The sequence below is a fragment of the Oncorhynchus mykiss genome, chromosome 3 (assembly GCF_013265735.2).
Source record: "Oncorhynchus mykiss isolate Arlee chromosome 3, USDA_OmykA_1.1, whole genome shotgun sequence".
In the NCBI taxonomy this organism is placed as follows: domain Eukaryota; kingdom Metazoa; phylum Chordata; class Actinopteri; order Salmoniformes; family Salmonidae; genus Oncorhynchus; species Oncorhynchus mykiss.
Genome location: NC_048567.1, coordinates 38,970,066 through 38,985,756, shown reverse-complemented (window position 1 = coordinate 38,985,756; position 15,691 = coordinate 38,970,066). Strand labels below are relative to the sequence as shown.

At 41.9% G+C, this 15,691-nt stretch overlaps 1 protein-coding gene across 24 annotated transcripts in view; it reads left to right on the top strand.

Annotated features, from left to right (window-relative positions):
• LOC110519948 (E3 ubiquitin-protein ligase MYCBP2) overlaps nucleotides 1-15,691 on the top strand; it is a 344,395-nt gene that overhangs the window by 154,331 nt on the left and 174,373 nt on the right. For all 24 annotated transcript variants that reach the window (XM_036974062.1, XM_036974063.1, XM_036974061.1 and 21 more), the window contains 2 exons: nucleotides 7,724-7,841; nucleotides 8,304-8,508. In XM_036974062.1, the coding sequence (XP_036829957.1) occupies nucleotides 7,724-7,841; nucleotides 8,304-8,508 (323 nt within the window). The remainder of the gene's footprint in view (nucleotides 1-7,723; nucleotides 7,842-8,303; nucleotides 8,509-15,691) is intronic.

The window sequence follows — 15,691 nt, the reverse complement described above, 5'->3', positions numbered from 1 at the left end:
ACAAAAACAAGAAAAGCATTCAAATAAAATCATTTACCTTTGAAGAACTTCAGATTTCAATGACGAGACTCTCAGTTAGTTCATTTTTTCCAAAAATATTATTTGTGTTGGCGAAATAGCTCCGTTTTGTTCATCGCGTTTGGCTAAGAAGAAGACCGGAAAATGCAGTCACTACAACGCCAAACTTTTTTCCAAATTATCTCCATAATATCGACAGAAACATGGCAAACGTTGTTTAGAATCAATCCTCAAGGTGTTTTTCACATATCTATTCGATAATATATCAGTCGTGACAGTTGGTTTCTCATCAGAAGCAAACGGAAAAATACTGCAGCTGGAGATTACGCAATAATTGCAACGGAGGACACCAAGCGACCACCTGGTAGATGTAGTCTCTTATGGTCAATCTTCCAATGATATGCCTACAAATACGTCACAATGCTGTCGACACCTTGGGGAAGCGACAGAAAGCCTAAGCTCATTCATGGCCCATTCACAGCCATATAAGGAGTCATTGGCATGAGGCGGTTTCAAAAAATGCGGCACTTTCTGATTGGATTTTTATCTGGGTTTCGCCTGTAACATCAGTTCTGTGGCACTCAGACAATATCTTTGCAGTTTTGGAAACGTCAGTGTGTTTTCTTTCCAAAGCTGTCAATTATATGCATAGTCGAGCATCTTTTTGTGACAAAATATCTTGTTTAAAACGGGAATGTTTTTCATCCAAAAATTAAAATAGCGCCCCCTATATACAAGAAGTTAAGATTGTAATTCATTGAAACAGCCAGCTTTCTAGCTCCGCCCATAATTTATTGATTTTATAGCATTTCCAGAATGCATGGATTATTGAGTTAATGTTTGTTTTACACTTAAGGCATGACTCTTGCTGTTGTGCTGTAGAATTTGTGAATTTGGGCTCCTGTATAATACATTCTATACATTAGTTTATACTGGGTTACGCGTACATTTTCGTTAATTGTACTTTCATTAGTTATGCTCTAACATTCCCTCCATCTTGTTCCAACATTTTGTTAAGTCTTGGTTCAAATAGTTTATATTTCTTTCTAAGAGCTTGTTAGTTGGATATGCTCTCTGCAAGTTTTTGTATATCTTTATTTGGTAACACTTTACACCCAAAGTCCTAACACTATTTACAGTGCATGTATTCAGACCTCTTCGCTTTTTCCGCATTTTGTTACGTTAGCCTTATTCTAAAATTTATTAGAAAAAAAATCCTCATCAAACTGTTTCCTGTGATGATAAAGTGAAAACATATTTTTAGAATAAAAAATAAATAAAATATAAAAAGCCTGAAAGACCTTATTTACGTAAGAATTCAGACCCTTTGCTATGAAACTTGCAATTGAGCTCAGGTGCATCCTGTTTCCATTGATCATCCTTGAGATGTTTCTACAACTTGATTCGAGTCCACCTGTTTAAAATTAAATTGATTGGACATGATTTGGAAATACACCTGTCTGTATAAGGTCCCACAGTTGACAGTGCATTTCAGAGCAAAAACCAAGCCATGACGTTGAAGTAATTGTCCGTAGAGCTCCGATACAGGATTGTGTCCAGGCACAGATTTGGGGGAAGGGTATCAAACAGTATTTGCAGCATTGAAGGACCCCATGAACACAGTGGCCTCCATCATAGTTAAATGGAAGAAGATTGGAACCACCAAGACTCTTCCTAGAGCTGGTCTCCAGGCCAAATTGAGCAATCGGTTGAGAAGCACCTTGGTCAGGGAGGTGACCATGAACCCGATGGTCACTCTGAAAGAGCTCTGTAGTTTCTTTGTGGAGATGGTAGAACCTTCCAGAAGGACAATTATCTCAGCAGCCCCCCACCAATCAGGCCTTTATGCTAGAGTGGCCAGACAGAAGCCACTCCTCAGTAAAAGGCACATGACAGCCTGCTTGGAGTTTGCCAAAAGGCATCTAAAGGACTCTGGCCATGAGAAACAAGATTCTCTGGTCTGATGAAACAAAGATTGAACTCGGGCCTGAATGCCAATCATCACGTCTGGAGAAAACCTGGCACCATCCCTACGGTGAAGAATGGTATTGGCAGCATCGTGCTATGGGGATGTTTTTCAGCGGCAGGGACTGGGAGACTAGTCCGGATCGAGGGAAAGATGAACTGAGCAAAGTACAGAGAGATCCTTGAAGAGAACCTGCTCTAGAGCGCTCAGGACTTCAGACTGGGGCAAAGGTTCACCTTCCAAAAGGACAATGACCGTAAGCACACAGCCAAGACAATGCAGGAGTGGCTTCGGGACAAGTCTCTGAATCTCCTTGAATGGCCTAGCCAGAGCCAGAACCCGTTCGAACATCTCTGGAGAGACCTGAAAATAGCTGTGCAGTGACGCTCCCCATCCAACCTGACAGAGCTTGAGAGGATCTGCAGAGAACAATGGGAGAAACTCCCCAAATACAGGTTTGCCAAATGTGTAGCGTCATACTCAAGAAGACTCGAGGCTGTAATTGCTGCCAAAGATGCTTTAACAAAGTACTGAGTAAAGGCTTTGAATGCTTATGTAAATGTGATATTTCAGTTTTTTGGGGGGTAAATTTGCAAGAAATTCTAAATATATTTTTGCTTTGTCATTATAGGGTATTGTGTGTAGATTGATGAGGGAAAAAAAGCTATTTAATACATTTTAGAATAAAGTGGTAACGTAACAAAATGTGGAAAAAGTCTAGGGGTCTGATACTTTCCAAATGCACTCGAGGTTTTCCACGTCTTGTTACGTTACAGCCTTATTATAAAATGGATGAAATACATGTTTTTCCTCATCCACACAATACCTCATAATTACAAAGCGAAAACAAGTTTTACATTTTTTATTAGCAAATGTATTAAAAATAAAAAACATATCTTACTTACATAATTATTCAGCCCCTTTGCTATGAGACTTGAAATTGAGCTCAGCTGTATCCTGTTTCCATTGATCATCCTTGAAATGTTTCTACAACTTGATTGGAGTCTACCTGTTAAATTCAATTGGTTGGACATGATTTGGAAAGGCACACACCTGTCTATATACTGTACACAACATTGTCAAAAGTATGTGGACACGTTCTCGTTGAACATCTCATTCCAAAATCATGGGCAGTAATATGGAGTTGGTCCCCCCTTTGCTGCTTACAACAGCATCCAATCTTCTGGGAAGGCTTTCCACTAGATGGTAGAACATTGCGGCGGGGACTTGCTTCCATTCAGTCACGAGCATTAGTGAGATCGGCGCTGATGTTTGGCGATTTGGCCTGGCTCGAGGTCAGTGTTCCAATTCATCCCAAAGGTGTTGGATTGAGTTGAGGTCAAGGCCAGCCAAGTTTTTCCACACCGATCTCGACAAACCATTTATGTATGGACCTTGCTTTGTGCACGGGAGCATTGTCATGCTGAAACAACAAAGGGCCTTCCCCAAACTGAATGAATGTCATTGTATGCTGTAACGTTATGATTTCCTTTCACTGGAACTAAGGGGCCTAGCCCGAACCATGAAAAACAAGCCCAGACCATTATTCCTCCTCCACCAAACTGTACAGTTGTCACAAGGCATTAGGGAAGGCAGCATTCTCCTGGCATCCGCCAAACCCAGATTCATCCGTCGGACTGCCAGATGGTGAAGTGTGATTCATCACTCCAGAGAACGCGTTTCCACTGTTCCAGAGTCAAATGGCGGCGAGCTTTACACAACTACCACCGACGCTTGGCATTGCCCATGGTGATCCATGGATTTTGGTTGGGGCATTGCAGGATTGTGTGCAACTGCTAACCCATTCCATGAAGCTTCTGCCGAAAAGTTATTTTGCTGAAGTTGCTTCCAGGGGCCGTTTGGAACTCGGTAGTGAGTGTTGCAACCGAGGACTATTTTTATGCGCATCAGCACTAGGCAGTCCCGTTCGGTGAGCTTGTGTGGCCTACCACTTCACGGCTGAGCCGTTGTTGCACCTAGACACTTCCACTTAACAATAACAGCACCATTATAGATGGCGCCGGAGGAGATGGCTGCCGTTTTATGGATTCCTAACCCTGTGTTTTTTCACGTTATTTGTCCCATAATGTGTCTGCCACCGTCTCTTATTACTGAAAAGAGCTTCTGGATATCAGGACAGCGATTATTCTCCTCGTACTAGACAAATATTTTTTTCTTTAACGAGTCGAATGCAAAGTGTTTACTTCAGACACCCGACAAGGACCATATCCCTGTCATTTACATGAAGGAAAGACTGCGATATCGGGGATGTAGGTCGGGGTAGAGAATCTCATGATAAGCTGTTGACCACACTATTTACCAAGATAGTTTGAATCTATATTTTTCTTGGTTGTCTATTTACCACCACAAACCAATGCTGGCACTACGACTACACTCAACGAGCTGTATAAGGCCATTAGCAAACAAGAACATGCTCATCCAGAGGCGGTGCTCCTACTGGCCGGGGACTTTAATGCAGGGAAACTATAATCTATTTTACCTCACTTCTACCAGCATGTTACCTGTGCAACCAGAGGGGAGAACAACTCTACACCACCTTTACTCCACACACAGAGACGTATACAAAGCTCTCCCTCGCCCTCCATTTAGCAAATCTGACCATAACTCTATCCTCCTGATTCCTGCTTCCAAGCGAAAACTAAAGCAGGAAGTACCAGTGACTTGACCAATACGGAAGTGGTCAGATGAAGCAGATGCTAAACGACAAGACTGTTTTGCTAGCTTAGACTGGAATATGTTCCGGGATTCTTATGATGAAATTGAGGAGTATTATCAAACCATCAAATTACACCGGCTCCGATGCTCGTCGGATGTTGCAGGGCTATTATGGACCACAAAGGGAAGCACAGCCGCGAGCTGCCCAGTGACACGAGCCAACCAGATGAGCTAAATTACTTCTATGCTCGCGTCGAGGCAAGCGACACTGAAGCATGCATGAGACATCAGCTGTTCCGTACGACTGTGTGATTACGCTCTCCATAGCCAGTGTGAGTAAGACCGTTAAACATGTCGACATTCAGAAGTCTGCAGGGCCAGACTGATTACCAGGACGTGTATGCAAGCGCTGACCAACTGGCAAGTGTCTTCACTGACATTTTCAACCTCTCCCTAACAGAGTCTGTAGTAACAACATGTTTCAAGCAGACTTCCATAGTCCTTGTGCCCAAGAACACCAAGGTAATCTGCCTAAATGATTACCGCCCCGTAGCACTCACGTCTGTAGCCATGAAGTGCTTTGAAAGGCTGGTCATGGCTCACATCAACACCATTATCCCATAACCCCAAGACCTACTCCAATTTGCATACCGCCTCAACAGATCTACAGATGATGCAATCTATTGCACCTCAGTGCCCTTTCCTACCTGGACAAAGGGAACACCTTACTTGAGAATGCTATTCATTGACTACAGCTCAGTATCACATAACATCGCTCCCAATGGTGTGTTTCACGCTAATTTGTATTATGGGACAAACATTTGTGCGAAGCCTACTGCCTTGTGCACCTTGCTGCGCTTATAATATGTAGAAATAATAGTTTAGGCCTATCAACATTTTATGCTAAACGATCTGATCTGTTGCATAATCGTCATTGCTTTTTACTTTTTTGTGATGTATCCTAGGCCTACTGGTTGTATGAATTTGGCATCTATCGTCCCACCACTGTCCCAGAGTCTGTTTGGAATAGGCTATTTCTTTCTTGCACAGAACAAGCTGACCAATAGAATAGGTACACTTTTCTACTATGGGGGATAGTAGATAGACATTGGCTAGTGATTTTGCTGTTCGTTACTCATCTTGTTGGCTGAGGAAAGCGCACTGCTCGTGCGCTTCAACGAGCTTCTGCGTAGCCAGGTGCTAAAATAGAACTTGGTTCTATTTGTGAAGTTTAAAGCGCTGCAAACCCTGCATCTCCCATCCCCTCATTGGTTTTTAGGGGCATATACCCACATGGGTGATTGAAAGATGAACTGAGTTCATCTTGTGGTTGCCAACCGGTGGTTGCCAGCCGCCATATAAAGTCTGAAGAAGAAGCCTGAAGGAGTTGAGATTACTAGAAACAAACTCGGTTTACCCTTTTATCTGTGGATTAATTGAGTTGAGGACCTTGTGCATTTCAGGTAAAATAACAACCCAATTTTTATATCCCAGGAAAAAATTGCTATCAACAGCAAGCTAGCTAGCTAAATTGCCATAAATGTTTAATGCTTTTCGTCCTGTCCCCAAATTATTGTAGTTGGTTGAGTTATTTTTGATATTTCAACCTGCGTCCTGACCGCATCTGGTGTGGGTGGGCAAAATCAACATCAACGGACACACGCGCCCTGTATTGTCATCATGTTAGAATAGGGCTATGCTATATAAGTCTATATTTCTTCTCCTTTGCACAAAAAAAAATACATTTTATTTACACGTTTCATGCAATTCTACTACACTTTATGACCGAAGACATTTGCCTAATATTTTTTTTTATTCTACCAAAATTACATGGTAGCCTACTCTGCTGACACTGACAAACAGATCAATAAAAACAACGTTGTCTGATCCATATACAGTGGGGAGAACAAGTATTTGACACACTGCCGATTTTGCAGGTTTTCCTACTTACAAAGCATGTAGAGGTCTGTAATTTTTATCATAGGTACACTTCAACTGTGAGAGACGGAATCTAAAAAAAAAAAATCCAGAAAATCACATTGTATGATTTTTAAGTAATTCATTTTCATTTTATTGCATGACAAAATTATTTGATCACCTACCAACCAGTAATAATTCCGGCTCTCACAGACCTGTTAGTTTTTCTTTAAGAAGTTCTCCTGTTCTCCACTCATTACCTGTATTAACTGCACCTGTTTGAACTCGTTACCTGTAAATACTTGTTGTCCCCACTGTATTAGGCCTACGAAAAGGGGACACACAAATACAATATGATGTCCATCTAACCTGGAGGAGGAAATTATTGTCCAAAAACAAACAAAAGTGGCACTGACCCAAGACTGTGAATATGCACACTTACCGGGGATATGGCTGATGTTCTCAACCGGTGCTAATAAGAAGGCTACTTTTCATTCAATTAAGTTAATAATTCTGATAACTAAAACACAGATTGTATTATTTTGATTGCCTTCTCTTTACAGCAATAGCCATTTGTTTCCCAAACTATTTGCTGCGCGCTCTGCCCAAAATGCGGGCCTTTCCGACTGCAGACTTTGCCGTTTAAAACAATCAGCAGGTTTTATATTTTTATAAAACTTGTTTTAAAGCTGTTAATCCTCTGTGGTCAAATCATAATTTCTGGTGTAGTAGCATATTTTGAATGATTTGATTTATTTATGTATAGACAGGAGAAAGCTAATTAGGCTATATAATTTTGGCTAATTACTTTAAGGAAAGCTTAACTTCCACTGGACGTATTCTGACATCTTCAAATTACTCATCGGATGTTGGTAAGAATGATGCACACAGTTGCATCTGAGTTGCATGTTCTGTTCAAATGAATATTCATCAACTAAATGTGATTTCTGTCATTCTGAGAACCATGGGTGGATGCCCAGGTTACGCAACCAATGGTAATAAAATTTTAAAAAGTATTGCGATACTGGTATCATGACAACACTGGTCCCGTAATATTTAACCTAAGTTTGTTTGCGGGGGGGGGGGGTGTAAAGGCTGTCCTTGAACCTGGGTAATTAATTATTTAATTACTCTGTGCCTTTGTAGGGGCTCTCCCACGCTGGTGCAGGCCCTCCCAGGTCCGAGTGTCCAGGTGACAGCTGGTAGTAACCACACAGCTGTGCTCCTCATGGACGGACAAGTCTTCACCTTCGGCAGCTTCTCGGTACGCCACGCAGCTGTTCTGGTCTATGCCCCTACTGTTTCGAGTTTAGATGTCTTTTTTTACACAATGTGATTTTTGTCACTTTTTTTCTTGATGAACTAAAACCATTTAATTGTATCTAACCCCAACCATAATCATTAATTTTCCTTATTGACCTTGTTGTAATGGTCACATCTTTGTTTTTCCTCAGAGTGCAATGTTACGTTAAAACGCAATGCCATACCAATACCATATTGTCTAAATCTATTATTTACTGAAGTCCATACACATTCTTATTGAATACATATAGATTAATATTGTGACCACAGAATGGGGATACTAACTTCTCTTCTTTGTCTTGTCTGATCCTGGTTGTTTTACCTATTGTTGAATGCAGTGATTTCTAAATCATTCTATATGAGATGACTGACACGACTAAATGACTGAAGTGTAATTTCTAAAATGTTATACACCTCTCCACAGAAAGGGCAGCTGGGTCGGCCAATCCTGGATATGCCCTACTGGAACGCCAAGCCTTCCCCCATGCCCAACATTGGCGCCAAGTATGGCCGCAAGGCCACCTGGATCGGGGCCAGTGGGGACCAGACCTTCCTGAGGATCGACGAGGCCCTAATCAACTCGCACGTCCTTGCTACCTCCGAGATCTTTGCCAGCAAACACATCATTGGTAAGTAGCACACCCTCTGCTCACTCAGGTCATAACCTGAACCTGAGATCAGGACTTGTATTCAAAAAGTGTCTCAAATTAGTAATGCTGATCTAGAAGTTTGGCCTTCTAGATCTTAATTAGAAGATTACATGGACGGGGGGGACCTGATCCTAGAATAGCACTGTTACTCGGAGACACTTTGTGAATATAGGCCCTGAGCGCATCTCAAACTTTCAAGCAAAACTCCCATTGACATAAATGTGTGATTCACATTCAAGTTAGGATTGGTTCTTTACTCAAATGTCTTTATGTAGAAATATCTTATTTTGTGTGAATATATTACACAAAATATATAGTATTTAGATTAAACAATGAACTATCTCATATGCCATTTTAGCTATCCTTTCTTAAAAATGTATCTCAACAAAAAACCGCATTAGCCTTTAAAGTGGAACTGACAGCATTTTAGCAACATTAAATCTTATTAAAATCTGTTCATATATAGGAAGAATATTACACTTTTGACAAGCGAGCACTTAGACATGTTCATTTTTACATTTTCATAAATTCTTAGTGTTTGGGAATTACTTATACTTAGGTATTTGTGAAGTTCTATAGCAATAGAGAAGGAAAGGGGCCATGCGTTAGGACAATTAATAGACACTGCAGTAATTAAAACCTAATAAAAACGTATGTCTCACACAAGACCGGAGTCTACTCAGACAGGTGCGCCTTAGTCAATCAGAGCTACAGTAGGCCTTTATGCAAACAAGCCATTTTCCACAAAGGACTTCCGTAATTCACTTTGAACTGGACTGTGTGTTTTCAGGCAGTATTAACAGTGTGACTTTAGGTCATTAGAACGCATTCGCCAAAAGCCACAAAATACACCGGAATGGATTTCTGCAAATATGTAAATACCACGGGAGTCCTCTTACATCTGGGAACTTTGCAGTCCAATTGATCAAACAACCATGAAGGAAGGCTCTCTCTCCCTCAGTTACGCACAACAACAAGATCAACAACTAATGCTAGCCAGAGCAAGATTACCTAAAATATAATGAAGGAACATTTGATATGAACTCAACTTATTCAGCTAGTTGACTGTCAAAAGTGCACAGATAAACCATGGGAAATTGTAGCCTACTCATCCTTCTGCAGCTTGCCTGCCAATGCATTCATTCTTGTCCCAACCAAGCACCCAAGCTAACTGGCTAAAGTTGTCTAGCTTGCTAGCCAGCTACTTTTTTAAAATGTATTTTTTTTTTAACCTTTATTAAACTTGGAAAATCAGTTTAGAACAAATTCTTATTTACATGGCGGCCTACCCCGGGCCAAACTCAGCCTATGGGACTCCCAATCACAGCCGGTTGTGATACAGCCTGGAATTTAATCATGGTCTGTAGTGACAGCTCTAGCACTGAGATGCAGTGCCTTAGACCGCTGTGCCACTCGGGAGCCCTCTTTCAGACACACATGAGAGAACACCTCACTCTGACCATTTTGCTCGCTGTAGCAGAGCTGGTTACATGTTATCTACATCGTTTGTGACGATTACTTTTTTTGCCTACGTTTACTGACACCTGTCATCTAATGGGTGTTACGCGTTTGTAAATTCATCAGTTATTCTGCGCTCTGCCACACTCAGATGAGAGTGCTCTGAAATCGGAGTAGATAGCCAGATTGAATTTGCAAACGCAAGAGATATGCTAACTGGATAACAGTCTAAATAAATGACACCTGTGTCTCTAGCTGTGTAATGCCACTGAAAACGATATGACGGGATAAAGTCAGTCACTCACCCACTCCTCCAATGACATTACATGACATCCTCCTAATAGCTAACTAACGTTAGGCTCCGTGCTTTTAGCTTGTAAAGTGTTGGTCCCATGTTTCATGAGCTTAAATAAAAGATCCCAGAGTATTTCTCCTTTGTCAAGATAATCCATTTACCTGAAGCTGATTAAACAGCATGATCATTACACAGGTGCACCTTGTGCTGGAGACAATAAGAGGTCACTCATTTTTGTCACACAACACACACAGAGCCACAGATGTCCCAAATTTTGAGGGAGTGTGCACTTGGCATGCTGACTGCAGGGTTGTCCACCAAAGCTGTTGCCAGAGAATTGAGTGTTAATTTCTCTACCATAAGCCGCCACCAACTTTGTTTTAGAGAATTTGGCAGTACGTCCAACCAGCCTCACAACCTCAGACCATGTGTAACCACTCCACCCTGCAGGATATACTAAGACCAGCCACCCGGACAGCTGATGAAACTGAGGAGTATTTCTTTGTTTTAAAGCCCTTTTGCAGAGAGAAACTCATTCTGATTGGCTGGGTCTGGCTCCCAAGTGGGTGGGCTTATGCCCTCCCAGGCCCACCCATGGCTGTGCCCCCTGCCCAGTCATTTGAAATCCATAGATTAGGGGCTAATTCATTTAACCCATTGATGGATTTGCCTATATGAATTGTAAATCGTTAAAGTGTTTGCATGTTGCATTTGTTTTCAGTATAGATACACTAGCTTATTAGCCACGTTATGAATGAATTGTTATCATTGCTCTCGCTAGTTTGATTTTATTGACATTCCCAGCCTTACGAACATTTGCCATTTTGTCTAAAATATTGAAACTGAAACAGTGCATCCCGAATGAAGGCTTCAAACAATTTACCAGGGACTACCAAGAAATGTATTGGTGAATTATATTAATCATGCAGTGAACTGCATTCATCTATTCTGCCAACAATGCCTTGGTGTACGGCATGGAATGTTGAGTCAAATAGAACTTATTTTTAAAAATCAGATCAAATTGTATTTGTCACATGCGCCGAATACAACAGACCTTACAATGAAATCTTACTTATAAGCTCTTAACCAACAATGCAGTTTTAAGAAACCCCCCCCAAAAAGTAAGAGATAATAACAATAGTGGGGCTATATACAGGAGGTACCGGTACAGAGTCTATGTGTTATTGTGTGGGGGGCACCGGTGTTGAGGTAATATGTACAGTTGAAGTCAGACGTTTTACCTCAGCCAAATACATTTAACCTCAATTTTTCACAAAGATTCCCTGTCTTAGGTCAGTTAGGATCACCACTTTATTTTTAGAATGTGAAATGTCAGAATAATAGTAAAGAGAGTGATTTATTTCAGCTTTTATTTCTTTCATTACATCCCAGTGGGTCAGAAGTTTACATACACTCAATTAGTATTTGGTAGCATTGCCTTGAAATTGTTTAACTTGGGTCAAACGTTACGGGTAGCCTTCCACAAGCTTCCCACAATAAGTTGGGTGAATTTTGGCCCATTCCTCCTGACAGAGCTGGTGTAACTGAGTCAGGTTTGTAGGCCTCCTTGCTCGCACACACTTAAACTGTAGTCTAGCTTTTTTATGGCGGTTTTGGAGCAGTGGCTTCTTCCTTGCTGAGCGGCCTTTCAGGTTATGTCGATATAGGACTTGTTTTACTGTGGATATAGATACTTTTGTACCTGTTTCCTCCAGCATCTTCACAAGGTCATTTGCTGTTGTTCTGGGATTTGCACTTTTCACACCAAAGTACGTTCATCTCTAGGAGACAGAACGTGTCTCCTTCCTTAGCGGTATGACGGCTGCGTGGTCCCATGGTTTTTATACTTGGGTACTATTGTTTTGTACAGATGAAAGTGGAACCTTCAGGCGTTTGGAAATTGCTCCGAAGGATGAACCAGACTTGTGGAGGTCTACAATGTCTTTTCTTAGGTCTTGACTGATTGCTTTTTATTTTCCCTTGATGTCAAGCAGAGGCACTGAGTTTGAAGGTAGGCCTTGAAATCCATCCACAGGAACACCTCCGATTGACTCAAATTATGTCAATTAGCCTATCAGAAGCTTCTAAAGCCATGACATAAATTTCTGGGATTTTCCATGCTGTTTAAAGGCACAGTCAACTTGGTGTATGTAAACTTCTGACCCATTGGAATTGTGATACAGTGAAATAATGTCTGTCTGCAAACAATTTTTTGAAAAATGACTTGTCATGCACAAAGTTCATCTCCTAACCAACTTGCCAAAACTATAGTTTGTTAACCTGTTTGGGATAGAGGGCAGTATTTTCACCTCCGGATGAAAATCGTGCCCAAAGTAAACTGCCTGCTACTCAGGCCCAGAAGCTAGGATATTAATATAATTGTTAGTTTTGAATAGATAACACTCGAAAGTTTCTAAAACTTAAAATGATGTCTGTAAGTATAACGTAACTTATTTGGCAGGCAAAACCCCGAAGACAGACCATTCAGGATTTTTTTTTTTTAATTCACTGTTTTCATTTGTTTTTCTATGGGAATCTATATTTCTGAGGCATCTGGTTGCAGTTCCTAGGGCTTCCACAAGATTTCAACAGTCTTTAGAAATTGGTTGTTTTTCTTCTGAGTAATTATGAAGTATGGCTGTTCAGACTAAGTGTCGAGTCTAGTGTACTGTTGTGTTTGGGGCGCGCGACATGGCCCTCGCTCCACTTTCATTTTATCCGCTATTGAACACGGTTTATTCCGTCTTAAATTTCAAAATACCTAAAGTTGAATTAGGAATGTTGTTGAAAACCACCAAAAACCCTGAAATCTCCAATGCTAACTATAACATTTTCCGCCAAGATGGAATTGCTGAAGGGGGCGGTGTTGCAATCTACTGCAAAGATAGCCTGCAGAGTTCTGTATTACTATCCAAGTCTGTAACCAAACAATTCAAGCTTCTACTTCTAAAAATTCACCTTTCCAAAAACAAGTCTCTCACTGTTGCCGCTTGCTATAGACCTCCTCCTGCCCCAGCTGTGCCCTCGATACCATATGTGAATTGATTGCTCCCCATCTATCTTCTGAGCTCGTGCTACTAGGTGACCTAAACTGGGACAGGCTTAACACCCCGGCCATCCTACAATCCAAGCTTGATGCCCTCAATCTCACACAAATTATCAATGAACCTACCAGGTACAACTCCAAATCCGTAAACCCGGGCACCCTCTTACATGTCATCCTAACTAACTCGCCCTCCAAATACACCTCTGCTGTTTTCAATCAAGATCTCAGCGATCACTGCCTCATTGCCTGCATCCGTAATGGGTCTGCGACCAAACGACCACCGCTCATCACTGTCAAACGCTCCCTGAAACACTTCTGCGAGCAGGCCTTTCTATTTGACCTGGCCCAGGTATCCTGGAATGACATTGACCTCACCCCGTCAGTAGATGATGCCTGGGTATTCTTTAACCAGTTGGATGGAGAATAAGACCACCTCCTCCCAGCTCTCCCAGCTGCCCACTATTCTGAGGCTAGGAAACACTGTCACTATCTAAATCCATTATAATTGAGAAATTCAATAAGCATACCCCGGTCAACTGCCCGGCACCCTCCACAGCAACCCACCAATGCCCCCACCATTTCTCCTTTACCCAAATCAAGATAGCCGATGTTCTGAAAGAGCTGCAAAATCTGGAACCCTACAAATCAGCCGGGCAAGACAATCTGGACCCTCTGTTTCTAAAATTATCTGCCGAAATTGTTGCAACCCCTATTACTAGCCTGTTCAACCTCTCTTTCGTATCATCTGAGATCGCCAAAGATTGGAAAGCTGCCGCGGTCATCCCCCTCTTCAAAGGGTGTGACACTCTAGCCCCAAACTGCTACAGAGCTATATCTATCTTTCTAAGGTCTTCGAAAGCCAAGTTAACAAACAGATTACCGACCATTTCGAATCCCACTGTACCTTCTCCGCTATGCAGTCTGGTTTCAGAGCTGGTCATGGGTGCACCTCAGCAACACTCAAGGTACTAAACAACATCATAACCTCCATCGATTAGAGACATTACTGTGCAGCCGTATTCATCGGCCTGGCCAAGGCTTTCGACTCTGTCAATCACCACATTCTTATTGGCAAGCTCGACAGCCTTGGTTTCACAAATGATTGCCTCGCCTGGTTCACTAATTATTTCTCAGATAGAGTTCAGTGTGTCAAATCGGAGGGCCTGTTGTCCGGACCTCTGGCAGTCTCTATGGGGGTGCCACAGTGTTCAACCCTCGGGCTGACTCTCTTCTCTGTATACATCAATGTTGTTGCTCTTGCTGCTGGTGATTATCTGGTACACCTCTACGCAGACGCCACCATTCTGTATACTTCTGGCCCCTCGTAGAAGAGGGTGGGGTTGAGGCAATGCAAATAGTCTGTTTTGCCATTTGATTAGCTGTTCAGGAGTCTTATGGCTTTGGGGTAGAAGCTGTTTAGAAACCTTTTGGACCTAGACTTGGCGCTCCGGTACCGCTTGCCGTGTGGTAGCAAAGACAACAGTCTATGTCTAGGGTGGCTGGAGTCTGACAATTTTTAGGGCCTTCCTCTGACACCTGGTATAGAGGTCCTGGATGGCAGGAACCTTGGCCACGGTGATGTACTGGGCTGCACGCACTACCCTCTGTAGTGCCTTGCGGTCATAGGCCGGGCATTTGCCATACCAGGCAGTGATGCAACCCGTCAGGATGCTCTCGAAGGTGCAGCTGTAAAATATTTTTATCTGAGGACCCATGCCAAATCTTTTGTCTCCTGAGGGGGAATAGGTTTTGCTGTGTCCTCTTCACGACTGTCTTGGTGTGCTTGAACCATGTTAGTTTGGTGATGTGGACACCAAGGAACTTGATACTTTCAACTTGCTCCTCTACAGCCTCGTCAATGAGAAACCTCTTATGAAGTTGGTTTTGTAGCATCAACTGGGAATTTTATCTTTTTGACTGATATATATGATTGTTTCATAACTGCAAAGTAGCTCTAATGCTGTCAGTTCCACTTTAAAGGTCCAATGCAGCAGTTGTTATTTCAATATTAAATCATTTCTGGGCAACAATTAAGTACCTTACAGTGATTGTTTTCAATTAAAATGCTCAAAAAGTAACAATAAATGCTTCATAGCGAAGAGCAATTTCTCAAGCGAAGATTTAGCTAGGACTGTCTAGGAGTGGTCTGAGTGGGGAGGGGAAAACTGGCTCTTATTGGCAGAGAGGTTTAAATCTTCTTTCTTAATGGACTATTAACTAATTCACCGCCTGCTGATTGTCACCAGGCATACAAAAACTCCATCCCACCAAAACAGGCACAAATTTCAGCCTATCTTTTCAAACTGCTCTTACAACTTAAAGGGCATTATCATTTCACAATTTTAATTCTAACCTCATAATGT